Source organism: Tachysurus vachellii, chromosome 8, assembly GCF_030014155.1.
Source record: "Tachysurus vachellii isolate PV-2020 chromosome 8, HZAU_Pvac_v1, whole genome shotgun sequence".
NCBI lineage: Eukaryota > Metazoa > Chordata > Actinopteri > Siluriformes > Bagridae > Tachysurus > Tachysurus vachellii.
The window spans coordinates 14,128,944-14,156,084 of NC_083467.1; the positions used below are offsets into that span (position 1 = coordinate 14,128,944).

At 38.8% G+C, this 27,141-nt stretch overlaps 1 protein-coding gene across 15 annotated transcripts in view; it reads right to left on the reverse strand.

The window, feature by feature from the left end:
• Positions 1-27,141, reverse strand: part of mycbp2 (MYC binding protein 2) — a 60,450-nt gene that overhangs the window by 12,796 nt on the left and 20,513 nt on the right. For 6 of the 15 annotated variants that reach the window (XM_060876403.1, XM_060876399.1, XM_060876400.1 and 3 more), the window contains 37 exons: positions 27,024-27,141; positions 26,313-26,517; positions 26,055-26,208; positions 25,604-25,776; positions 24,592-24,717; positions 24,299-24,426; positions 23,868-23,959; positions 23,481-23,615; positions 23,287-23,370; positions 23,111-23,207; positions 21,027-21,219; positions 20,344-20,618; positions 19,472-19,693; positions 19,010-19,201; positions 18,003-18,209; positions 17,641-17,778; positions 17,351-17,529; positions 17,090-17,232; positions 16,913-17,013; positions 16,540-16,758; positions 16,156-16,378; positions 14,363-14,481; positions 14,132-14,219; positions 13,968-14,017; positions 13,700-13,872; positions 12,647-12,791; positions 12,357-12,563; positions 12,216-12,271; positions 12,017-12,132; positions 11,381-11,478; positions 10,767-10,883; positions 10,074-10,214; positions 6,567-6,791; positions 5,611-5,743; positions 5,344-5,466; positions 2,905-3,069; positions 59-1,675 (listed from right to left, as the gene is read on the reverse strand). In XM_060876403.1, the coding sequence (XP_060732386.1) occupies positions 59-1,675; positions 2,905-3,069; positions 5,344-5,466; positions 5,611-5,743; positions 6,567-6,791; positions 10,074-10,214; positions 10,767-10,883; positions 11,381-11,478; positions 12,017-12,132; positions 12,216-12,271; positions 12,357-12,563; positions 12,647-12,791; positions 13,700-13,872; positions 13,968-14,017; positions 14,132-14,219; positions 14,363-14,481; positions 16,156-16,378; positions 16,540-16,758; positions 16,913-17,013; positions 17,090-17,232; positions 17,351-17,529; positions 17,641-17,778; positions 18,003-18,209; positions 19,010-19,201; positions 19,472-19,693; positions 20,344-20,618; positions 21,027-21,219; positions 23,111-23,207; positions 23,287-23,370; positions 23,481-23,615; positions 23,868-23,959; positions 24,299-24,426; positions 24,592-24,717; positions 25,604-25,776; positions 26,055-26,208; positions 26,313-26,517; positions 27,024-27,141 (6,977 nt within the window). The remainder of the gene's footprint in view (positions 1-58; positions 1,676-2,904; positions 3,070-5,343; positions 5,467-5,610; positions 5,744-6,566; positions 6,792-10,073; positions 10,215-10,766; positions 10,884-11,380; positions 11,479-12,016; positions 12,133-12,215; positions 12,272-12,356; positions 12,564-12,646; positions 12,792-13,699; positions 13,873-13,967; positions 14,018-14,131; positions 14,220-14,362; positions 14,482-16,155; positions 16,379-16,539; positions 16,759-16,912; positions 17,014-17,089; positions 17,233-17,350; positions 17,530-17,640; positions 17,779-18,002; positions 18,210-19,009; positions 19,202-19,471; positions 19,694-20,343; positions 20,619-21,026; positions 21,220-23,110; positions 23,208-23,286; positions 23,371-23,480; positions 23,616-23,867; positions 23,960-24,298; positions 24,427-24,591; positions 24,718-25,603; positions 25,777-26,054; positions 26,209-26,312; positions 26,518-27,023) is intronic. The other 9 variants (XM_060876401.1, XM_060876402.1, XM_060876404.1 and 6 more) reach the window with 9 other exon arrangements.

Genomic DNA, 27,141 nt, shown 5'->3' on the forward strand with positions numbered 1-27,141 from the left:
CAATAATGTACTTAGCACTCGTAAATACAAAAAAAAAGAGAGAAAGAGAAATATGTACCTGGGTGGGCCTGCCTCATGTGGTAGGTAACAGGGTAGGGATGAGACTCTCCACAAAGCTCACAGATTGTGTCTTTCTCTGGGCCTCCCATGGCCAGCTGCGCCATTTCCCCAAACAGGTTCCCTCTGGGGCGAACCTCAGCTTTCTCCTTCTTTTTCTTCTCCTTCTTTGCCTTCTTGCTGTCTTTCTCACTCTCCTTCTTTTTCAGTATGGCACTAGAACCAGGACTGGGGAAAATCATGTTCTGTGTGGCAGCTTTGATAGTTGCCATAGAGATGTCCTCCCAAAAAGCAACAAGGTGCTGGAGAGTGAGGGGCAGGAGAGACTTTGACCTCATTGTGGAGTGGCTGGTCACTTCATATGAGGCCTGCTCACCTTTCCCATCCTCACATTTCTCAGGCAAGGGTGGCTCTTTAAGCATAGAGAGAACCTTGTTCTTATTGATGCTGCCCATCTTGGAGATGTCTGGGCCATGAGGTGAGATGTTAAACATGTTGAGGGCAGAGGAGATTTCAAGTGAGTGACGGTTTTTCAGCTTGCTTTCCTTCTCATCAAGGCTTTGCTGGCAGCTGAGCGAGTTGCGTATGGGTGCATGCTCTTTGGTCAGTTCAGGGTTGAACTTTAGGAAGGAGGAGCATGCCATTGCATCATGAACAATGCCCTCATGCCACAGGAAAGCTGCAAAAACAGCACGAGCACATTCAGCCACAGAAGGTGACATGGCCTGCTTGGCAGGTTCAGCATGCCGGGTATTCTCACCCTTAAAGAGTGGCCCTGATTTGTCCTTTTTGGGGCGCACATGCCTACTCGAAGTCTTGCGGCTGACTTTAGGTGAGGAGCGGCTTTCTAATTCCTCTTTGACAGGAGCCTTTCCAATGCTGAAATGCACTTTGGAGGAGCCTTCGTCAGCATTATAAAATTCTGCATTTTCATCATTGGGTTCATCGTTGGACAGCAGAGCAATGGAAGAGCATACTTCAACAACTTCACTGTGAAGGTTCTCCTGAACAACATGAGGAGGTGGGGAACAGTTTTCAGAATTGCTGCTTCCTGCTTTAGCTTCCTTTAACAGTTGTTTCTGTTTGGGAGAAGTAGACCTGCCTCTCAGAGGCTCTGTCAGTGGTATTTTTTTCTTTCTCAAAACATCTGGGTCCAGGGTATAAGAGTCAGATTTGGATCGCTCACGAGGAGGGTCTAGATGAGCCTTTGAAGAGGGACAAACTTTCATTGGCAGGTTCTTATCATGTGGAGAGGAGGAGCGTGGGGAGCTGCTGCTAGAGGGACTTGACCTGCCTGAGATGACAGTCTTCTGTTTCGGTGAGGAAGACCGTGACCCTGGATTTGGAGACTCAGACCGAAGGCCTGGGTTTTTCCCATCAGCCTTTAGAGCCTGCAAGGTGTTGTGGTTGGGTGAATGAGAACGACTGTGCGAGTCAGAGCGCAATTTCCCAGTGTCTGATTTGAGGATAAGAGCCTCGCTGGCAGACAGGCTTTCAATAGTCTTGATTTTGCCCTGTTCAGCAGAGCGGTTGGAGCGGCTGTCAGCTTTAGTTGTGCGGCTTTCCTGATGGTGCTTGCTTGCTGGAGACATTGCCCGAGTCACATTTCCTCTTTCACCTGAGTATCATAATAGAATAATAATTAATCAGTTTAGGAGCATCCCACAAAAAAGTTTAAGAGTTTAGAGATTTAAGATTTCTAAGTCTAAAAGGAAATATATAGATTCAATATAAATATGATGCCTGAAAATTAAAAGTGAAAAGAAAATCAGAAATGGCATGGGGGGAGGAAATAAAATTTAATGTTATGATGCACAGGGAACACGACAAAGAATGCACTTCCAATTTGCTCGCCAAAGTACTGTAGTCGGTCTTACCAAACCTATTAACTACCTATTCTTGTCCATACCTATAGGGAAACTACATAGTTCATCAAGCAGTGGATGAGACAAAGCCCGTCTCAGAAGTAGGTCTTCAGGTGCTCCTAAAAGGAGGCATGCATTACCCACCCTTTTGTCTGAGAGCAAGAGATGAGAGAGCGGTGCCAGGCCCAGCCACACTGCTTTTGTGCACACGCTCACTTGAAGCAAGGCTGCGAGATGAAGCATCTACAGCGGAAAACAGTTGCAAGGAGAGTAAGCAACAAGATTTAAACCAAAGAAAACAGAGAAGGAGAGATGGATGGGGAGAGAGAGAGAGAGAGAGAGAACAAGAGCGAGAGAGAGAGACAGAGAGAAAAAAGATCAACAGAAAATGCATGCAAAGAGAAGTATAGAACACTAGGGGAGTGAAAGAATACAGCCACTAGACAAAAAAAACAGAACTGATCCCTGGACTGTGAATGACATTTGCATACCAAAAATAAGTATTTTTCTCACCAAGGAAACTGGAAACAAAGTTAAAAAGTAACAAAGCCACTGTTTTACAACAGAATCGATAGTGGCATTTTACTTTAAACTAAATTGGAGTATAATCTTGCCCTGTTAAAACTTGCATTTAAACCATTAAGTGGTTCATGGAAGCAACTGGTAAAAATGAGACAAAGCCAGAAAATTTAGCATATATTGTGGGCAAACGCAATATGAGGAGCAAAAAAATTATTGTTAGAGCATGACTTTCTAAAGTTAAAATGGCTATAGGACATGTAGGAAGAAAAATGGCACTTATTGGCATAAACAGCAAGCGGGTATGATGGAAAAGAGGCAGAAGAGCAATGAGCCTATGCCTGAGTGGAACACAGACATTTAAAAAAATAAAATAAAAAAATGATATAACAAAAACAAATACAAAGCCCTGTGCACCTGTACAAGCAAGCACCACCACTGTCATACAGAGGGCCAGACTTACTCAGAAGCTGTGGTTGTGGCTGATGCTGCTGGGAAAGGGAGTGTCCAAATACAAAAGGGCTGTGGACAAGGGAAGAGGGAGGTTTGGCGGCTTGCTCAAATATGGAGGGAGCTGGGAGGAAAGGCCCAGACTGAATGGAATTCAGTATGGCACTCAGGCGGTCACCTGTAATGTGGAAGACAATGGGAATACTATAGCTTTTACGATTGGAACCATATAAAATGTTAAGACTCATCAATGCCCCACACAGGCACATTCACTGGTAGGACAAAAGGGGTGTCAGTGGATTAGTTCAATTATGGGGAACAGGTAGAGGCTTTGGGGACAGTAAGTCTGTTTTGTTTTTTTAATCCACACCTCATTTAGTCAGGCCATAGGTAAGGTGTTGGCTTTGGCAACATTGCCTTGGCTGTTCTTTCATCACTCCCAGGGTGAGCACAAATCATGATTGGTTTATACTTATTGGTTCCGTTATTGTTATGAGACTTCAAAGAAGACTTTAGAAATGTTTTATTATATACATAGCCTAGATTAACTTTAACTTTGACAAAAATCTCACCATAAAGTATAACTATGAATGTGCATAAGGCAGTGATGAAGAGTCCATAACACACCATGCCTCTCAGCAAAGGTGTATGGACACACCGCTCAGCAGCAGTGACTGAAAGAAGCACAGCAGGATTCAGGCTTTAACTAAAGTCCTCCACTGAGAGCAAAAGTGGGACACAACTTGGTAGAACCAGACACACTAATTGTGCAGCACACAGAATCTTTCCCGTGCATGCAAGGACAATATTATTTGGCACAGATGTTAGCCACACACAGTAAACATATAAGCATGCAGAACACAGAAAGAAAAGCTAAGACAATGAATGTATTAATGAATCTGAACTCTATTCCCCCAAATACAACTGAATGTGGCATGACAGTATTCGAGAGTAGCTAGGCTATGTAGTACAAAACCACAGTAATTGTAGGCGACAGTAGGTGATGGTCAGCTGAGATATAAAAGTTGAAGCTGGTTACAGAAGAGAATAAACACTAATTTAAGGTCTCATAGGGAAAAAGACCTATCATTCTGAAGCTCAACATGTACATTATAAACCAAAGACAACAGATTTCTAGTATCGGTAGCTTGTGATGGCTGGTGAAGATCTGATCAAAGACTCCGTTGTAAGTGAAGTAATTCTTAAATTTTTATAGCATGTTGATGTAGGCAAACATTAAATTAACAGACAATTGTTCAGATTACTGAGATGTGTTTTGATGAGAAGTAGCATTGTCCCAGTAAAATGCAAAACACGTGAAAAGACAAAAAAAATGTTTAGACCAATACAAAATCACAAACTGTAGGCTGTCAAATGAATACAAGTTTGGTCTCATTTATCAACCTTTAATTAAAGTAGAGTCTATTTTTTTTGTAGGCCCTCTATTCTAAAATATACGTCCAATAAGTTTAGGTAATGCTGATTTTCTCGTGTATGTCGATGAATACGAATCACCTGTAAAGTGCAAAGTGAATTCATAGCACAGCTGATTTATATTTGCTGACAGAAATCCACAAAGGCAACACATACAGAAAGAAATAATAAAATGGTGACTAAAAAGTGCAAGAGCTCCACATTAACAAGATGTGCACAAAATTATTACTTACTGCAGCTCCTTTAATAGTGTGATATATTCTGAGTACCATATATTTTGTCCTAACTTGTCTAGTTTAAGGGTTTGTTGAGGATTGCAGTCATTTTCAGTCATTAATATGAAATGACTTTTACAAAATGTTTATTTAATTTGTGTGCATTATTGTACTAAATAAACCATTTAAATTTGTCAACATGATTAGCAGATATATTTGCAGTATTATATTGCAATTATACACCTCAGTTAGGTTCAAATTTGTGAGTCTTTTCATATTTAAATTTTAACAAATTCTGGAGAATATACAGGATATATATATATATATATATATATAGTCTCATAACAATAACGTAATATATAGTCTCATAACAATAACTATAATATATATATATATATATATATATATATATATATATATATATATATATATATATATACACACACACACGTGTATATATATACGTATATATATATATATATATATATATATATATATATATATATATATATATATATATATATATTTTTTTTTTTTTTTTTAAATAATGCCACATTTTTTTGTAAAACGAATGATTTACAAATATACATGTTTGTATCCAGCTTGATAAATGAGGCCCAATGTTTGACAAGAGTGGAAAGGTTTAAAACTTTGTAAATCCTGAAATGTAATGTATTATTTGAAGACAATGTTGGCAGATGACCACATGGTAACACACGTGAAATGTAATGGGTGGTATGGGTGGAAGTGTGTCGCCTACAAAGCGAGGTTTTTCTTGCATTTAAGTCCTCATCTAAGCTCACCTTTGTTGTTGGAGAGGCCATAATCAAAGCCTTGTGCCCCACTGCCCATAGTTCTGCTAAAGGCCTGCACTGAGAAGGGGCTGGGGGGAGGAGTCTGAGCACCATGCTCTAGGATAGCTGGCTCTGTTGGAGGAAAAATAAAGTCAAAACAGACACTATTCATCAGCTTTCCATGTGAAAAATACTTTAATCATTTTATAATGGATCCTTGGACAAGCAAGAATGGGAACTTATTTCTCAACGTCTTGCTTGTGGGTGGGGTTTTACCTTCATCATGACGCAGGTATTGGTTTCCTCCTCTGTCTCTGGCTAGGGACCAAGCCTCTCCCTCATCGCTCTCGCAGAACTCAACCACGCTGTTCTTATCCAGCTGCACCCATGTTCCTTCTGGGTTAACCACCTGGCAGACCAACAACATTATTTCTCTCATCACACACAATGTTCCTGGCCATTACATTGATTGTTGTCACATTGCACTATATATAACGATTTACAATAAAATGATTCATGATTGCACCGGCAGTAAATGTTAAAGGAACTGATGTGCCATTCACTTAGTATCATACACAGCATAGAGCATGCTGTTCTGTTTGGCAAGTGACTGTGGAAGTGCACAACTGGAGCAGCAGTGCTAAGTGCACAGTAGTAACTAAAATTTGAAGGGCACTCTGGGACAGCATGACACACCACACCCTTTAGAAAGACTGAGCAGGAAGAGCACATTCAGCCACCTCAACGGCAAACCATGGAGAATATTTTATATGTTTATAAAGGTAGAAAGAAATACTCCAAGTAGACAGAAGAAGACACTTTAAAAATGACTTTGTCTTTGTGTTTATGAACTTCACATTCCAGGAGACATTCCTTTTTTTCTTTTCACTTATAGTAGTAATTCACGTCCATATACTGTCATATGTTATTTACTGAGCATTCAAAATAGTTGAACTAAAATGTTATTCATTCAGAGCAAGGGCAAATGCTGAAGCCATGCAGGTTTTACTTCTACTTTTATGTGTAAGAATTTCAATATACATAGAATGACCACACATCCACACCAGGAGCTTATTATATATTGTTTCTTTAAAAGGAAATAACAATTTTGAGGGACATGAAGAAGACAAGGAAAATGCTATTACAGTAACCGCAGCACTGGAAATAAGGCAAGAAATCTGGCAACGTAGTGATTTACTAGCAGCCAAAAGAACACAGGTGGGAGTCCATACCTCGCCTACCGCCTTGACTTTGTTCCCCAGTACTAACATCCCAATGGGGATACCTCTAAGGTTTGGGCAGCTTCTGATGTTGTGACCCGAGGGTCCCGTCTTCACTACCTTATAAAGACCTGGTCCGCCACCCAGGCCAGCCCTGTCCACACTGCACATGGGGGCTTCATGGGAAGGGTGGCCATTGGTCTCGCTTATACACTCATCTGACTGGCGCCTGGCCTCCTGCAAAACCAAAGGTGATAAGTCAATCTATGAAGAAAAAAAAAAAAAAAAAAAAAAAAAAAAAAACAGGTACATTACATCACGCTACTTTAAATGGATCTCAATAAAGTGTCTGCATTTAGGCTGGAGTCATATCACTTACAATATTTGCATTGTATGCACTGTAATGAGTGTCTACCCATGACATATATGCAAAAAATATCATTAATAGGTAGTCTGTACTGATTATGTTAAACTAAAATGCAAATTCTGACTTGAACTGAATGAGAACAATGTGTACAAAACATGACTGGCATACTAGATAGTGAGGATGACTATGCACCAGGCATGCCAATCAGCTCCTTTTATATGTCAGACAAAGTGAAATCATGCCAAAATAAAACCATGCCAATGACTTGTAAAATATTAAATCATAATATATATGTATTTCTTATGAAACCATCATGTAAATGCAAAATATAGATAACTAGGCACACACATTTATTCAACATAGTCTAGTTTGCCATATAAATTATGTTGAATCTTCCTAAACACATAATTCACAAAAATATCATGCATCTGTCGGATTGGCACATTAACTGTAAATTAACATGATTTTGAGCAGACAAAAAAAGACACAAAAACTGGTGGAAAGCAAAGAAGCAGCAAAGCCAAACACATGTGTCCCTCCTTTTTACAACTCACCTGAGGGAAACAAGATAAGGTCGTCCAAGACAAAATGTCGATATCCCTGACTCCTTGGCTAGCACTAAAGGTATTCTGAGCAACAGATTGTAAGAAAATCAAATCACTTCGGGAATTACTTAAGACAGAAAAGGTGCCGACAGTATGGGTTTTCTTTTTTGGAAAACCGTCTGTTTCCGATGACGATTTAATCGATAATGTTCCTGAAATTCCCTGCATTAGGGCTTGTAAGCTATAGGAGTTCCATCATGATCATCTGAAGCTGAATCTAAAAGCTAATTTTAATACATGGAAATGATGAGAAAATTTTTAAAAACACATTCTTAACAATCTTCCAAAAAAAGCTGTGGTGTGTCATGCTGTTTAAAATGAGGCTCCTCAAATCCATTAGTAAATGTCCTTTAAGGTGATGACATATTTTCCAGTAAAGCAAGGTTCTGAAAGGTAGAAAGCCTTCTTTAACTTGAAGACCCTTTAGCACTTCTCAGTGACCAACCCAGGCTCCTAATCAGTATTTTTCATTTGAAAGTTGACCCAAATATAATTGTCACCAATACTGACAAATGATTTAAAGAGCTACATCAATATTTTCAATGCCTGTAGTTTTAATTACAGTTTTTGCAACATCATTTGTCCAGGCAACATTTTCAGTACACAATCATGTATAATTTACAGTAGAAGCACTCTTATAGTCCATTTTCAGATCAAAGCTTTATATGCTGCATGCAGTCCCATAATTGTGTAGTCCTATAATAGTATAATATAATTGTATAGTCCTATAGCACTATAATATAAGTGTATAGACCTGTAATGTAATTGTATAGTCCTGTAATGTAATTGTATAGTCCTGTAATGTAATTGTATAGTCCTATAGCATTATAATATAATTGTATAGTCCTGTAATGTAATTGTATAGTCCTATAGCACTATAATATAATTGTATAGTCCTGTAATGTAATTGTATAGTCCTATAGCACTATAATATAATTGTATAGTCCTGTAATGTAATTGTATAGTCCTATAGCACTATAATATAATTGTATAGTCCTGTAATGTAATTGTATAGTCCTATAGCACTATAATGTAATTGTATAGTCCTGTAATGTAATTGTACAGTCCTATAGCACTATAATATAAATGCTACAGCGGTATGTAAGTGTTCTCACAAACACTACCCAAAACTCAAGAAATTAGCTCCCTCTAGTGTCTCACACTATTTTTATAAAATTACATATTTTTACCTTTGCGGTTCCAATAAAACAAGTTATAAAATAGAAACTATTTTTTGCTTCATCAATATAATTTTGATGCATCATTTCTTTCATGAAACCCACTTAATACATGAGAAGATGTTTTTCCACAAGTCACATGTTAATATCTTGAAACAGTTTTAAATGCTTCACAAAGAAACCTCAAACTATGTTCACATAGGAAAAGAAAACCAAGAGACCAATCATTTCACAAGTATATTCCTGTGTTTTTTTTGCTTTGACCAATGCCAAGGAAAATAATGCCCTGCAATCTAGCAAAGCATTGTTGCTGCTAATTAAAAGACACCACTTTATGTTTGTATTTAAATAAAAGATTTCCTTTGGCATACATTGATTTTAAGTATGAATGCTTAATAGTGAACCAATGATTAAAGAGTGGATGTCTAATTTAAACTATTATGTATAACATTTTGTTTAACACAAAATAATGTTAAAATACATTTCAAAATATATTACATAGAAACCTAAACACTATTTAAATAATATATATGTTTCCCAGACACAGATAATTAATTTTGCTGCAGAATGTCAGCTGCGATTTGACGTGATGCATGATGTCTGATCACTGTGTGTACACATAGCTCAGAGATACATCTCATAATGTACACACAGCCATGTCATCATGATAGCTGTGCATGAGCATTATCAGGGCACTTGTGTAAAACAAGTATGTAAGATATACCTGTGCATGAAGCTCAATAAAATGTGTCGTTTCTCTAACAGTCCGTTTAAACGTGATCTTTATTGTTGTGTTTTAATCCTGACCTGATTTGGGTTCATTAGGCAAGGACAGAAACCTCTTCTCTCAGAGGATATGGCAAAACCTTTAACAATAGTGTTTACGAGGAAATTTGGAAGGGATATTTACTATCTTGTTTTATTTTTACAGCCATTTATAATAGATTTATCCTGTCGAGAGAACATCCTGGTCTGTAAAAAAACAGACATGACACATTTAGATGGGGATAAAATCCCAGAAATAAACCAGTAATCATTAAATCACCCACCTTCCCTATGTAGAACTAATGCACACTGAACAGGGCTTTTAGCTGCTTCCCCCTAGACAAGTACAGGCCACTACATTCCCACAACATGGTTTTAGTGTTAAACCACTGGAACAACCATTCAATAAATTATTTAGCTGATCTCAAAGTAATCAACATACAATGCTTTTAGGCATTATGTTACTGGATGCACATCAGGCAGAGAACATCACTGTAAACACTGGCACAGTGGTCTAACCTCAAAGGCTTTAAATCATAACTTCCCATGTGAAATAAATGCCATGGGGCTCCTGCTGTTCTACAAACGGGAGACCTATACTTACATCAACAGGAACCAGGAGGTTTCTGCCCAGATGCTGGTTAAAAGAGAGGCACCAGGCTTCAGTGTACCCATTCATATTGGGAACATACTTCTTTACAGTCTCATCATTCAGTCTGAGCCACACACCATCATCATTGTGGATCTATGGGAAACAAGCAACAGAGCAGAGCCATGCCTTCCTGTAACTGCTAAGAGGCCACTGCGTGATCTTCAGAGGCTGCAAATTGTAAGTGCAATAGGTGGTAGTGTTCTGTGTACACACTATCCTACAGGAGATGGCAGTGTAGAATTACTATGTATATGAATTTGAAACATTTGCATTTATATTGCAAATGCTATTGTGTTCTGTGAAAGCAGAGAGTATCAAGGGTGAATCCTAATTAACATAAAAGAAGGTGCCTTTGGTTAAAGCTGTGGATTAAACTGCAGCCTGAAAGTCACTTGCATGTGTTGAAGCAAAGGAAATGCAAAGAAATGTTTTCACCCAAATCAAAAAATGTAAGCTTTAAAAAGCTGCAGCAATGATTACAGTAGCCTTAATGCTATTTCTGATTTAAGATAAAAGGAGCAATACATGAACTGAACTGTTAATGTTACTGGTTCATTCTGATTAAAAGAAGATGAAATACAAGAGGGGGAAAAAGAAATAAAACATTACAGATAGATTATGTGTCCCTAGTCTAGAGTGGTTTACCTCGTCAATGAAAGTGATGGTGCCATTGACTTGGACTATGCCTATTTGTTCGCTCTGCAGAGAGGGGTGACTACGCACACGCAGCCCTGCGCTGTCCTTGGCGACAAATTTGCGCACCTGAAAGGAGCAGACAGGGAGAGAGACGGGGAGAGAGTGAGACAAGCAAGCAGACGACAGGAGAAAGCAAAGCACCTTAGATCACAAGAGTGACAGACAAGAACACAGCAGGGGTATTTAGCAGAGAAAGTGTAGGAAAAGGTTCATTGTCAACACAATATATCATGTTTGTTTACCAAGATAAAAATCTCAAGCCATGACACCAAGCCTTTTTTAGAGGTTTTAGGAAGAAATGGGAAGCCTAGCAGCAAGGCACAAAAAACGATTCTGCTCAGCTGTGTAGCTTGTTTCCCAGTTTAAATTTAATGGAAAAAGCAAAAAAACCCATTTAAAAATATGTGAAGATATTACTAAGTTTGTAAGATGGTCAAGTATCACTCACCAGTAAGGAATTCATACAAAGAATAAAAAATAGCTATCTAAACAACATATATTGTCTCTATGTGGCCAAACTGATCAGGTTTAACTGCTCTGCTGGTTGAAAGCGGGAATCTCACCTTGTTTGGCTGTGGTTCAGCTTTGGGTTTAATCATCTGTGTCCCAGGAGGAATCATGCCTTTCGGTGGGTCTTTCACTTCAACCTCTAAACCAGCATCTGAATAAAAAACCTCTGCTGTCAGCACTCACATAAATCTTTTAATGACTGTATAAAGCACTGAGGACCTGGAATTAGTACTTTAAAACAGCAAACCAAATTATTCAGAAAATGCCTTTACAGAGCCAGGGTGGGGAGAGGAGGAGGTCAAACTGTACTCGATATCATTGCAGTGGCAACCAAATTATAACCCCACCTAAGCCTGAAAGCACTAATCTTTACTAAACCATAAAGTTTGTAAACTACAAACACACAAATGACTGGAATAAAAAAAAAGAATGAAATAATATTTAATCATGCACAATTTATATATTGAAGTAAATAAATAAATTATTATTTAAGTACATTTCCATAAAGGGATTAAGGAGTGGCGACTTTCCCCTTAAAGTGTCTCATTTTATAACAGGAAAAGCCAGAAAAACAGTGTTGTTTAACTTTAACACAGTAAGTTTTCCATCTGCCTTAAACGCTTGGACTCCATCATCTAGGGGTTCTAAGGAAATGCTGATGTGGCAAAAAATATCAAAGAGGCTCATACCAATTTCAATGCCATCTATGGTGACATGTATGGTGTAAAGCCCAACAGCACCAGGGGTCCAGTTGGCACTGTAGGTGCCATCAGTGTTAGCACGGATGAGCATGTTCTCACTAGGCCTGTTGAGACAAATGCCATCAGAAACGGTCCACGATTCACTTAAGAAAGACCTAAAGAAATATACAATTTTGCATATATTTACCTCTTTGGAGTGGGTGAGGCAAAGCGCAGCTCCTCAAACGAATAATTCTCAAATGCCTAGGGATAAAAAGATTCAAATATGAAATACATGCATCTGTTTATGTTTTTATTAGTCTTTATATAAACAAAACAAACAGTGAACCTTCATCATGGTGATAGCAATGTAGCGAGCCTCCTTAATGATCATGGGCTCATAAGTGCTTTCCAGTTTTGGTGCTGGCAGGCCACCAAAAGTGAGATCCATGCCTGATGTTGAGTTAGAGGGGCTTCCTGGGAGGCGCTGCAACTTCTTCATGTTGTCCTGCTGAATAGATTTCTTCTGAGACACAGGCACGGCCTTCACCTCCACCTGCCGATCACAGAAACAATGTTTATTCCTGAAAAAACTCAAAACAGAAAAATACACTTCTTTTTTGCATATGGAAGACCTACCTTCATATTTGGCACATGCACTACATCTCCATATTGGTCTTTGGTCTGCACAACAACAGTCGTTGGCCAGCCACAGCGGATATCATCTTTGTTGAGGATAAGTGATGTCTTCTGAGGGTCTGCATATGAATCGGGCTGAAGCCACCTAAAAATGCAAGGAAAAAGTTTTCATCCTTTCTCCTATCCATTGTATCATTCCTATAATCTCCAGGGCCTCAAGCACTTATTTTTTTTCTGTTGCAAGAAACCAGCATTAACATCAACTTTTTTCCCCCATCGGTATATTTTTTAATAATGGGGTGTTTGGAAAAAAAATCTTGCATTGATAGTTTTCTGTTCCAGTTGTTTCACAATGCTATAATTTAAGTTACACAAGGAAAAAGTGATAGAGGAGTGATAGTTTTGCGTCATAAAACATGTTCTGTTATAACAAAGCAAAATAAGTACGATACATGCTTCGGGTATGAAAGCCACAAACACACCAATAAACAACATGTCTATGCAAAGTACACACTGTTCTGTGCAAGGTGATGTGCACCCCTAAAGATGCATGCTGATCCCATGAAGCTCATTTATGGCAGCAAAAACCCTGTTTTCTGTCATTTCATCCAATAGCTCAGTTTAAGAGTCATGCAGCTCTAAGAGGTGACTGAGAATCAAGTCTCTCCAGTTCCTACTTCACTACCACGCTGCTCTCAGATGAATGCCATTCACCAATCAGGTCATAACCCGAAGCTACTTTGCCTGAATATCATCCTTGCCACCTACTCTCACAGATAGAGTTTTTGTTGTACAGAAAGCGGGGGCCTTATTTTCGTAAAGTAATGTGCATTCATTGCTTTAAACATTCACCAGTATACAACTGCAGTGACGGGCACTTAAAAAAAAAAGACCTAGATTTATTTTTTCTCTTATTCCACCTCATGAGATGTGTAACAGTGCCTGTTTAACAGTGCCTGTTATTATGGCAGCAGTAGGTCTGTTCATTACATGTTCATTACATGTTTGTGGTTACATAAAGAGTACCATCTTTTTGTGAAGTTTAAAGCTGACCTTGCTAGACGTCCTCCACTTGAATTGGGCACGCAAGTTATGAAGTCTTCCAGAAAGGAGTGTTCATTGCTTTGTAGGTGCAGGGGCAGGTTGCCCTCCAATGCCTCCAGAATAGTGGGTGAGTGGGACAGAGCCAGTCCCTTCCCCAAGATCCCTGAATGTGCTTTGCATACCTGAAGATAAAAAAAATAATCAGAAAAGACTATAACCTTGTTCTATATATCTGGAAAAAAGATCAAATTAATTGCAAATGCTGCTATTGAAATACCTGAAGAGAAGCTTCCTCAAGAATCTCCAAATCTTCCTCCAGTTCATTTCCTTAAGAACAAGGAGAAATGTATAGCATTTAGAATAAGAATATTGTCTGTAAGTTGCTAAATGGCTAAAATACTAATGCCCTATTAAATTCCCCATCAGTTATATTCTTTCTACCTATAGGTAAAGCTAGGTCCTTCTTCATAAGCGCAGCAGCACAAACACTTCCCAAATAAGCAAGTTCCTTCTCAAGCTGAATGATGCCCTGAAATGCAAGTGACAAAAGTTTTCATATATATTTTTTTGTAATAGCATTTATTGTATTTCATATTTAAGTTTATTTCATATTACAAATTTGGATTTGCTTTTGAAAATGTACTTAGTAACAGGCTTATAAGAATCCATTACCTCTTCAGAGCCAGGGTTAAACTCGTACCCCACAGCCACACATTTAAATCCATAGAAGCAAGCTTTCTCATCTTTCACATAATCAGATGCTGTTTCCAAGGAGAAGAGGGCCTCATTTCCTTGTATTGCAAATAAAAAAAAAAACACTTGAGGTAATGGTAGCAAACAATTGTTCATAACTATTCACAATTGTGAGGCCTATAACATTTTTGAACAAATTTCTAACGTCATGTAATTCAAATTATATTAGAATACAAAATAATACAGTGATGCCTCGATTCGACCAATTTTTTGCCTTGCGATACAAGCAAATTTTTGAGATACGAGCATCCGAGCGGCCGCGGCGGCGAAACAAAGATCCCTGACAACCACGTGTGCTCCGTTTCCCCCGCCTCAGCTTCCCGCTTCTCACTCGGTTAAAGCAGCCTTTCCACTGCACACGACAAACGACGGCCGATAAACCGGAGGTCATTCATTTCCTATGGAGAGTCGCAAAGGCGCTGCGTGAGGTGCCGACCATCTGTGGATCCGTAATTTTCTGATCCGTTTTGAGCGTTGGATCCGTAAAAAAAATTTTAACTTGTGCGACTACACCGCATCTGATATGCCGACCAGACAGGTTTTTATTAAAACGACCGGCAGATGTTAGTGAGGAAAGCGTGACAAAAAAGGCAAAAACAAGTGAAGAGAAAAGAGATGAAAAAAATGAAGTAAAATTAATGTAAAGAAAACAGAAATTGTAGCAATTAAGTTCAGTTAAGTTAAAAGAATTTCGGTTAAGTGCGTTAATTTTAGTGAAGTTTAGTTAAGTTCCATTTAAGTGTAAAGTAGCATTAAGAGTGTACAGTAGCGAGTAAATGAACGAAAGTGAAATTCCTCCTAACGCCTGTTTACTCCTCCCTGAACCTCCGTGCGCATCGTCCGTAAAATAAAACCAGTTTATTTTTTTAACATTCTCTTTTATTACTGTATGTTTTTATACAATATTTGTCATTTATAAATACAGGTACTGTACATTTTTCATATTCAAAACACGAACAAAACAACTGGAGTGGAATTTTGCGAGCTGGAACGGATTAATGGGATTTTAATTAATTTAAATGGGGAAAATTGCTTTGAGATACGAGCAATTTGAGATACGAGCAAGGTCACAGAATGAATTAAACTCGTATCTCGAGGTATTACTGTACTAAATAATAGCCCCAAAAAAGGCTACCGCAACACATTCTCTTCAGTATTTTATTAACACCCAGTACAACATCACACTTATAGGCTTACAAATCAATGTTTTAACAGCTGTAAAATGCTGCACACTTCTGGCACAGTAGCCTTAGGATGAAAACATCTTTTTAAATTGAACACGTGAACTCAGAGAGCAGGAAGGATAGCCTACATCTGAACAACAATAAAAAAAAACTGAATAGCAATCCAACTTACTCTCTGATATTATTTGGTAACAAAATAAAACCCAACCTATCAAATTGATAGGGATCAAGAGCAGCTCCCTTCTTATTTACAATATTGCCAGCAGTAGTTCTAATAGTTTTTAACAGTTTACACACTTCTACTGTGACTTTACTGCTTACTTGTACTACATGACATGAGTATTTTTAGAGAGCTATCCTCAAGTAAAAGTTTATTATTTAATAATTTTATTTTTAAATCCTCAATCCACAAATTACTCCATTCCTGTTATATTGTATTCTTAATTATACACACATTAGACACATGACATTAGCTGCACTGTTCTTGCTTTTAAAACCAAAACAGTAATAGAGGAGCTGAACTCCTACCTGGAAGTACAAGGACACTACTGGGCCAACCACTGGATCCAGAGAACTTCTTTAGCTCGGTCCAGGCATTGATGGTCTCGTGGGCAAGTGCTTTGACATTTGGGATGGAGAAATGCAAAGTTCGGGTGGGAATAAGAACCCTCAGCACATCTTCTGGCTGGGCTGTTCCACACTGCTGGTCAAATTCAATGGTGATCCAGCGAACACAGTCTGGGAAAGATACCTAAAAAAAAGGCAGGATTTCAAAAGACATAAAAAACGTTTTATCTGATCATTACTTTTAACTTTACAAATTTAGATGTGCAAAACTAAAATATATACATTTTCTGAAGCACCTTACTTTTTTAAATCCCCATTCCAATTTAAAGGAACTCATATCCTTACCTTGTATTGAGTGACAGCAGCCTGCTTGTATGGATGATCGCTCTCTAAGACAGCATAATGACTGGAGGTTGTACAAGCAGACAGGCCCTGTTCAGGTTGGTTTCCAGTGGTGCTATCTGTAGACTGATTTGGATTAAAGGCAGGTGGGGCATACTTCTGGTTCAGCGCAGACACAGCAGGAAGAAGCTCCTGCACCAAACCAAACACCTCCACAGCAGCCTAAGCAGAGCAGGCAGCAATTAAAAGAGACATTAAGCATCAAAATATGAAATCCCATCTCAAAAATGTATTATGATGCATCAATTAGCAAAGCAAATGCTTGACTGATATTACAAAGTCAATATATTTCAAAAAAAGTCTGTAATTTTCTTACCTTTGGTACAGATGCAGCCACTGGGCCGATGTATGCCAGGATAAGGGGAAGCAGCATGGAAAACAGACTGGAAGAGCTCAGCAACTCTGGAATGTCCTCAGCTGCAAAATAAAATGGAATAAGTCATAATGATTTACAAAATTTATGTACAAGATATTGACAAAGATTTTTCCTTACCATCCACAGCGAAGGCTCTGTGCAGGAGGTCCTTAGCTGCCCGTACCACAGCACTAACCACTGAGAGAGCACGGCTACAGTTTTTATCCTCCTCATTGGCTTTGATTAGCAGCTGTGACTGCAAATCTCCATCATATTCACTTCTGTGTGACAGAAAATAAAAGATATTAGCAACAACAAATTAAATGTTCAATAAAGTGATATTTTGCTGTTAAATGAGTTATTTAAACTGTCATGAAAACTGAAACGGAAATGTCTAACCTGTAGTATAGAACCTGGGGAATCTGGCCTCTGGTCTGGTTAGTGCCATTACTACTAAGACTACAGGTGCTAAAGGTGAAGGTCACGCCATCAGAACACTGCACTGTGGTCATCCCTCCGTCTCCATTAGCTGTACGACTGCCATAGTTGCGCAGACGGACTGCATATTTCACATTTTCCTTACAAAGACAGATATAAAGGGGAAGAAAAAATGAAGGAAAAATATGAATGAATGCAGAACACGTGACACGTGAGGCTTACGGCTGAGATTAACCCAGCAATGAATTTACTTTTAGAGGCACCGCTTTGTCAAGTCGAATCTCAGCAATGTCACTAGGGCTGTCATCAGTGCTGTAGGTTCCTTTAATCAGCTCCAATGATGTCCATCTGTGAGAATGGGCAGAATCTCCATGGTGCTCCGTCTGCGCCTGAAAGATGCGTCAAAAACACATTACATAACAGGCTATTTTTACAATCTTAATCTTTCTTAAGCACTTCTATAAAAAAAAAAACAAGAAGACATAAAATTCAAGCCAGGTTTCTGCTACTTCTACTCATTAATTCAAAACAGAAAATCCCTGACATCATCCTGGCATTTCTAATATTTTCATTGAATTTTAAATATTGACTAATGCAAAGAACGAGCTCTTACGTCATCTGCAAGAACCTCCAGTTCATACTCATGGATGCCTCCTCCCCCATAGACGCAGAAGCCCACCAGCACCACACCTGGCTTGTCCACACTAAAGCAGATGGCATCAGGGGAGCCGTTACCTGTGTTCCAGCTGCGACCCTGGCTGGTCTTTGTGAAACGATTGGGAGTGGACTTCACTGAGTGAAGCGAGTTCAGCCCGTCCACCTGAACAAGTTGAATGCAATAGAGAAATTTAACAATATGCCTGTACTAAAAGTGCACAGAAGTTTGCTTCATCATTTAATATTAGGTACACACCAAGTTCTAGAATAAATATGAATTTGCAGTGAAGTTACACTTTATTTCCTTTGGGTGGCAGAAGTGTAGTTAGGAAATCTAAGGGAAGGGTAGTGCTGTTGTCTGCATAAGTGATGAATACAGAACAATACAAAAGGAAAATGAGACTCCTGTATTGTGGTCATTCAGCTGAGTTTATATGTTTTGGAAAACACAATAAAATGGAGAAAATAGCTACCAAAACCAATAATGCACCATTAATTCTATAAAGCCAGTAGGGGAAAAAAAAGAAAGAAAAAAAAACACATTGTGGTCAACCAGTTTCCATGACAACAAGCCACGGGGAGAGATACTGCAAAAAGACCTAAGACTAGATTGCAATTACAGTCACAACTGTATTGTACCCATGACTCAGCTTTCTACAACATCTAAAAGATGAGAAGAGAAATGGAGAGGCAGGGTATCTGTAATGAACAAAATGTTATCATCTCTCCAGAACTGCCAAAGGCTGTTTATGACCATGAGGCTGCTGTAATAAGATAAGAGGAGTGATGCAGAGCTCAGCTGAATCCCAACAGACTAAGGAAGCATGCTTGTGTGTTTCTGGAAATGAGAGAAGAGGGAATAAAGATGGACAAAAAAGAACAAAGGAGAGAATAAAGAGCAGGATAGAAAGACAACGAGACAGACAGTAAGAGAGATGGGTGAGAGAGATACGTGTTTCTAACCTCAGAGCCAAGTGCAGAGGCGGTGAGTTCGCTGACGATGCTGGCCAGAAGTCCGCAAGTATTGGATACTAAATGTGGGGAGAAAAGCTCCATCTCTTTCCTCAGACTTTTTCTCACCGGCAGGACCACTATCACCAGCATTTTTTCCAGAACCTCCCGGAAACTTGTCATCCCCATTAGGTTTTCTTCCGTCTAGATAATATCACACAAAGCATAGAATTTTTATGTTAAGGAAGATGTCAGGAAAGATTTCTATCAACTCAGAAACTATGTTGAGGAAAAATTTAATCTACATATTCTAAACATTATCATCATTCCAGGTGTGTAACAAAATCTGCATTCAACTGCAGAGACTTTAATTAAGATGTAATGTAAGATGAGGTCTGGGGCACTGCATTACCTTACAGTGAATAAAAACCAGAACAGGCACATGTGTACTATTAAATAAAAACAGACACTTACATGACTGAGTTTCTCCATGTGCGCCACCAGCAGGGGGAAACGGTGAGCAAGAGCCGAGTCATTCTCAGTGCTGACCTGTTTGACAAGTGAGCGCAGCAGCACCTCCCCATCATATGCAATGGGCAGGATGGAAGTCAGCTTCACCGATGTGTTACACAGCGCAGACATTACAGCAGCCAGCAGACGACTGCTTGATGTGCGTAAGTTTGCCTCTTGGATGTCCTGGAAGATCAGAGGTAAATTTAATGCATGAGTAAAGCTAGTCTTGAGAGAAAAGAAGGACAGTTATGGTCATATTAAATGGAATCGGGTAGATTATAACCATCTAGCCAACAAACTATTCATCAGTTCCTCTTTCTGATTTCCGCATGAAAAATTTTGAAAATCAATTTTGAAACATCATGTATGTCACTGATGATATATCAAGAGTCAAGTCAAGAAGCTTTTATTGTCATTTCAACCATATATAGCTGTTGCAGTACATAGTGAAATGATACAACGTTTCTCCAGGATTGTGGTGCTACATAAAACAAAGACAGGGCAAAGGACTTAGTAAGTAGTCCTAGCCACATAAAGTGCAACTGTGCAACCTGGTGCAAACAGTGCAGGACAAGACAAACAAGACAGTCAAGACAGTGCAGGACAAAAGACAGTGCAGACAAAAAGTTACAAGACAATACAAAACGTACAAAAAATACACTACACAATATCTGAACAGACCGGAAACCTAAATCTGTCAAGAAGCCTGTATTCCCTGGCCTGAAAATAATTCAGCTTCTTACTGACAGAAAAACTTTAAAACGATTAACTAAAAGAGTGCAAAGCTTTAACCAATGGAAATATTGCTTGAGGCTATTAACCAAAATGATTACCTGGTCAAGGCAGTTGAGCAAGTCACAGAGGCAGGCCCACTGTAGGGCAGGAGTAGGGTAAAAAGAGTGGAAACAGGCTGTGAAGGTGTTGTGGCATTCCTGCAACACTGCTTCAAGCAAGGTAAGAGGCTGGCTGAGGTAGCCCTGAGGATCATTGTCTAACTTGGTCAGGCAGTTGTCCATGCCCTCTGAAAGAATCTTCTTCAGTAAGCTGCGTGTCTTACCCACACACTCTGCCAACTTGCTTGACTCCTCAACAACTACTTTGGTGCTGGCTGAGGAGGAGAAGCAGAGCAACACAAGCAGAGCAACAGAGAGTTAGGAATAAATATCTATAAAAACACAAGTTTACAATCTATGTGGCTTTGAACTCGTTTGACCTCGTTTGAATTATGACATGAGACTTCAAATGCTAAAGCTAATGGAGAGAGACCAGAGATCTTTAACTTAAATATTGTGCTCTTAAATTTCCATTCTGTTGCTCACTCAATCATAGCAATAAACTGATAGTTCAAAATGAACAATATCGATAAATTAGCAGTTATTATAATGCTTATGCCCAGTATGGCCATGCTGAAGTGTGTAGATAGTACATGTTAGTATGAATAGCTTTACAGATATTTTGCTGTACAAATTTACATGCATTCTCTTATCAATCTTTCTGCCAGATATTATAATCGTACCAGATATTGGGTAGATTTCACAGATATAGACACGGAGCAGTCGCAGACAGCAGGTTCCCACAAAGCGCAGGCGCTCCAGGTCCAGCAAAGTGGCAGTGTATTGAAACCCTTTAAGTCCTCTCAGTTCCTCCACCCCAAGCACAAGAGTGGTCCAGCTCCAGTGAAGGATACTCAGCAGAGACTCAAAACACTCCTGAGAGGAAACATTTGACCAATCAGTTAGAAAATTACTACAGTATGATATCTGATTTGCTAAAACATTGAATTTCACCAAGAGTGAAGAATAATTAAGACACATTCCTCCATTCAATAAAGAAAGGTGGAGGGGGAGGCTCAGCTTCTCTTACAGCAATCGCTTGTGTTGCCCTCTAATAATTACCATATTTAACACTCTACAGTGTATTTACTAGGGTTGGGTATCAAAAGAAATTTTCCGGTTCCAGTTCTGCCTTACGATTCCCGGTTCTGATTCTGATTCCATAATAAAAGAAATGTGAAAAATAATGCACAATACTTAAACAATTCCATTTGTGTTTATTAATGACTCTATAAATATTTTAAACAGTGCATTTCAATTCATATCAATTTAAATTTAAATAAATCCAACATCAAATTTAACATCCAGAATTACAACTTAGCAAAACAGTTATCAATTGTTCTGAAGAAAAATTGTCTGCTTTCTCTGGGAGAAGACGAGACCTTTCCTGGCTTATTGTATCTCCAACTGTGAAGAAAACCCTCTCGGAGGGGGTAGATTTGCTTCATTGTTATTAGCTTTGGAAATGAATCCACACTTTAGACTTTTTTTTTTTAGATGTGTTTAACCAGGGGCGGTTCTAGACCTTTTTTAGGGTGTCTCCAGCCCCCTTGTATGTGATCTCAGCCACCCTAAAACTATAAGTATAATTTTTTCTTTCAAAAATAAAAAATAAAAATTACGTTAAAACGCAGGACATGTTTTCGATTGGAAAGAAAATTATTTATCAGTTTGGTCCAAGAGCGATTTTTTTTCTTTGCTTTTACGCGCGTGCACGTTGTAGTCTTTCAAAAGTGCGTCATGAGCTGTCTGCTTTATTTGAACGGAGAAGCACAGGCCCGCGCAGCGTGCACGCGCAGTCAGAGCTGGAGGCATTTATCTATAACGTTAATCAGCAGTTAAACCGCAAAGACGGCAACCAAAAGCAGTGAAATTTCACTATTCTTATTACCAGAGTTGATAGCACAAACAAAATATTAATGCAAACAATCCATTCAATATTAAATAAAAATAACATTTATTGATTTGGTCTTTGTCTTGTGAATATTTTTTATTAATGACTGCATTAATTGGACACACTGTTCGTAGAAAATTCACACATACATGAACTGATTTGATTAAAAACTGGCATCATTACATTATGCATAAAATTTTGGTGTCCACTTTTGCCATTTAATAATACCATAACTTTTGGCTTACTATGTAGTCATATATAATATATAATATAAAACTCTTCCTGTTTCAAATTCTCACTGAGGGCTAAAACACCTAAAGATGAAATCCTAGAACCGCCCCTGTGTTTAACACAAAGCGTGCCTCAGCACAGAAGCGCGAGTGACTGATTTCTTTGGTAAGCTGCTTTAATTTGGTTGCGTGACTGTAAACAGTGTAAACAATTAATATTCATGACATAAGACATGGCTATTTAAAGTGACCGCTCCCAGCGCTTTGCCCGTCATCGCATCGGAACCGCGTTTGGAACCGAAACTTAAATATTCCGTGCGTTTCCGGTTCCTGTTAAAAAACAGAACCGGTTCTGAATTAGAACTGGTTCTCGGTTCCCAACCCTAGTATTTACTCAGCTGAGCTGTCGAGCCTGTTCTGTGAAGTTACGCAAGTTTATACTAAGCCGGCATCTAATAAAGTGTGAAATTAGCAGTGTGGTAACAAGTTTAAACAAACCAAATCTAATATTTAAATAATAATGAATGCAAAACTGTGATCATACGTTTGACAAATTAAGTGTCTGGCTACTGAAATAATCAATCAATATGCCTGTTCCAACCAATCAATATGCCTGTTCTTGTACATAACATAATAAACATACCACTGAGACAGTCCTGGCAAAAGATCGCTTCAGGATGTGAACTGGTTCACTGGTCTGTAGTTTTCCTTTTGATGCATTACCGTCATTAGATGGCAACCTGGAGGCATAGTGCAGCTGATCAGTTAAGTGCATTAGGAGAACATATTGTCAGTTTAAAGAAGCCAAATATCACTTACCTGTATAATAATTGGGGTATCTGACCAGCATTTACATCAGTACCATTGTTTGATTTCTTGGAGCCTTTAAACTGAAACACCACACTGCAAAATCAAACAGAGTTTTGACAATGTTAAAAAATATCAAATTTTAAACGCTGATACACAGATGTAATGATGAGAAACCTGCATTTTTGTGAGAAATTAAGATGTACCCATCATCAGTGGTTATAGTTGCCTGTCCATGTGAGCCACAGTCACTGCTGGGTCCTGACACCCTTCCCCAGGCAACATACCACCAGCCCAGCTGAAGCAACACTGGCTCGTCAAACATCATGGCATATTTTTCCCTGGAAAAACATAATGTATGATCGTACATAATGACAAATCTAGTGTTTACATGTCTACGTCATGGACACAATTCACATTTCTGTGCATAAATCGTACCTAGAAGTAAAAGCATGTTTAGGCTTGTAAACACTATCCTGTAGCCTCAAACACGGCTACATCTCATTAAAAATGACACATATTAATGAGGGCAGACTGGGGAGATAATTCTGATAGCATAGTAAAAATAACAGATACTTTTCTGTTAGGCATACCTAGCAGCACAATCATAGGCCAGAACATCTGTCTCAGCCAATAGATCTCCATCTGTCTCATGATCACCTCCATCTGGTCCCAGCTCAAACAGCTGTAAGAAAACAACCAACCATCAACCACAGGACTTGCACAATATGGTTAAAAAAAAAAAAAAAAGGCCACACCATCATTTCATTGTATGTGTGTCCAAAACAAAAATCGTTTTGCTAACGTCACATATAATCTATAAACAGCACTGTGCATCATTTGGACAGTACTTTTCATTGTATGATTATAAGTGCATATTAGAATGATGGTTTAAATTCCAAATGGGTCGCAGTTAAACACAACACAACTTGTGCACTAAATAGTGAATAAGGTGCTGCTTTGGACATATGATTATTTGCTAGCATGAGAAGTGATGCAGCTCTGATCATAAATACTAACATACCTTAATTTTAGCAGTGTATTCTCCACGGCCTCCAAATAGCCCCAGACCACCCAGTAGGATATCAGCATCAGCACAAAAGCGAATGGCCTCTACAGAATGAGCAGAGTAACCCCAACCTCCACCATGACCTAAACACACAACAGTACTGACAAACTGCAACATTCTCTTCATCTGTACTATTAAAAATATTCTGTGGATGTGATGTAGATGCACAAATAAAAATTGTATTAGCTATTTATGGAAACACTTTCAGCATCTCAGTGTTGTATCTGTTTAAGGGAGTGTGTACTCACTCTCAAAGCGGTTGACCACACTGTAATCCTCCTTTGAATAAACTTTCATCACAGCCTGGGTTTCCTCTTCGGCACTAGCTACACCCATTTTCAGCTCCTGCATGGCTGCAAGTGTATCCAGACAACCTACAAGAAAGTGTCCCATGAGAATTAGGAATAGTTTCAGAACCTACACAAGTACCGATTTATAATAGAAAGGTTTCTTAGTTTGTACTGTAATCGTTTTGTTGAAGCTGCATCTACTTTAATCTAATTATATCAAATAAGCAAATACAGGTTCTGATTTATTCTTAATTTGGTCAAAATCAGCCCATCCTACACTGAACCTTTGCCATTTCAGCCAGCTGCACTCTAAACCAAATATGAGGACAGAAATTCTTGGAATATTCTGAAAAAGTGCTTTTAGCAAATGACATGACAATGACAAAAAAAATAATAAAAAAAATTAAGAAACGCAGGGCAAAAAAGTACAAAAGATATTTATGTGCACTCAATAACGAGAAAAATAGAAGTCTGGTTTTCAAAGGCACAAGGAGGTCTAAAAATAGATAATTACACAGCAATTGTACTCTGACTGCAGTCAGGACTATATTGAAATCATGTGCGCAAACAGATTCTTGCAAAGGGAAAAAAACATTCCCTATAAGTCATTTTTACATCTATATGCAATATGCCTCAAATGCTGCAGCATCATGCCAGTTTTAAAGAGCTTGAAGAACATAATCGTACAGTATTTTCTTACAATCTTTGATCTAGATAGTTCTAATGATTAGCCCATTATTCTCAATCCAGGTATAAAAGGAAAGCAATGTGCTGTTTCACATCTACTATGGTCACTATCAATTTAGTCTAGGGAAAGTAAAAGGGAATAAAAATAATAATAACAATAATAATAATAATGAAGGTTTTACAAAAAAGTAAAACAAAAGGAATGGTTGTGTCATGGACAACAGAATACAACGTGGAAAGAGAGAGTGTATAAGGAGTCTGATTGATGAGGTTATTGGTGTACCCAGGACATGAAGGGCTCCGTGGGAGCGTGTGGTGGTGGCGTGGGATCCTGAGGGCAGTGCCAGCTCTGGGCTCAGGATGCTGCAACGTGACTGGATATCCGTGGCTGTAGGCATGCGGGCGTCTGCTATTACAGAATTATAGCACCACATCTCTCGGGTGCTGGGCAGGAACCTGGGGGAAAAAAAGATAATTATGAACTATGAAGATGAAAAAACATGTGCAGCCTGACAGATATACTGACTCATGTTAACTAAAAAACATATACTCATCATACTCTTATCTGGATTCACATAATACAAATATATATGTATTCCGCTCTGAACAATACAGTGCTGCCACTATCATGCTTGATGGATATGTAGTAATGCCATTTTTCATTTCTCATCTAACATCAGCATATTCTTAATAAGAAAGCCAGCTCAGCACAGAGAATGTAATCAGATCCTTACCGCCAGATGACATCATATACGGGGTCTAGGCAGAGGCCAAAGCCTTGTAGATCTTCCTGCTCTGAGTCATTGAATGTCCGGCAGCTTCCATCCATTTTGTTGATCAGCAGGCATCTGAAGGGAGGGGGCTCGGATATAGAGGTAGGAACCAAACCTAAGCAGATCAAATCATAAATCAGTTTATTCCAGGACAAGCAGGAGCATTTTTATTAGAACCAATTTCTTGGAAAAGTCCCTCAAATTCCAGAAATGATGTACCAATTATGTGTTTGCTGGCAAAGATCTCCGAGGTGGCCAAGACATGAGAGTTGATTAGTGCTTCATCAATCCTCAAAAAGGTCTGGTCACCACTGGCTCCAATCCAAGTGGCTTTGCGACCATATCTGGCTCCGATGTTGGGCATGGGCGAAGGTTTGGCATTCCAGTAGGGCATGTCCACAATGGGCCGACCAAGCTGTCCTTTCTGGTGAGAGAATGCAAAAACCATCAGGGTTTTATTTTTGTGTAGGCACAAAATTTGCTGTGGCAACCCCAATGTGCTGCTAATTTGGCTGGGTAGAAGTCTTTATTTGACCCGTTTTTCCCTTTTGATCATAAATCAATTAACCTGCGATGATGTTAGTAGAGTTTTGCATCAGGGCATTATGTTTAAAATTTGCTTGTACAGAGGGACTTTGTCACTTTGCTACTTACATTACTACTGAGACCCTATTTTAGCCTCTAAAACTTTCGTCTCAGCTCTTGCAGTCCTACCTCTGTACAGAATGTCATCATAGAAACTAAAACTATTAGTGCTGCCCTGCAATAATACACAACACTGTGACATTATGTAATGTTATTTTTGTGCTTTTGCCATAACCATGAAAACAAAATCCTCACTGTGTTTTTTAGCATGACTCAGGATTTAAGACATTACACACCTTAATATGGAGTACTAGGAATAGGTACACATGAAAAACTGTGACATACCGAAAAGCTCCCAAAAGTGAAGACCTGTCCATCCATGAGGAGCACAGCTGTGTGGTTACTGCCTGCGGTAACCTGCACGCTGGGGCCCGGGAGAGCTTGCACTAAAGTCGGAGACCCC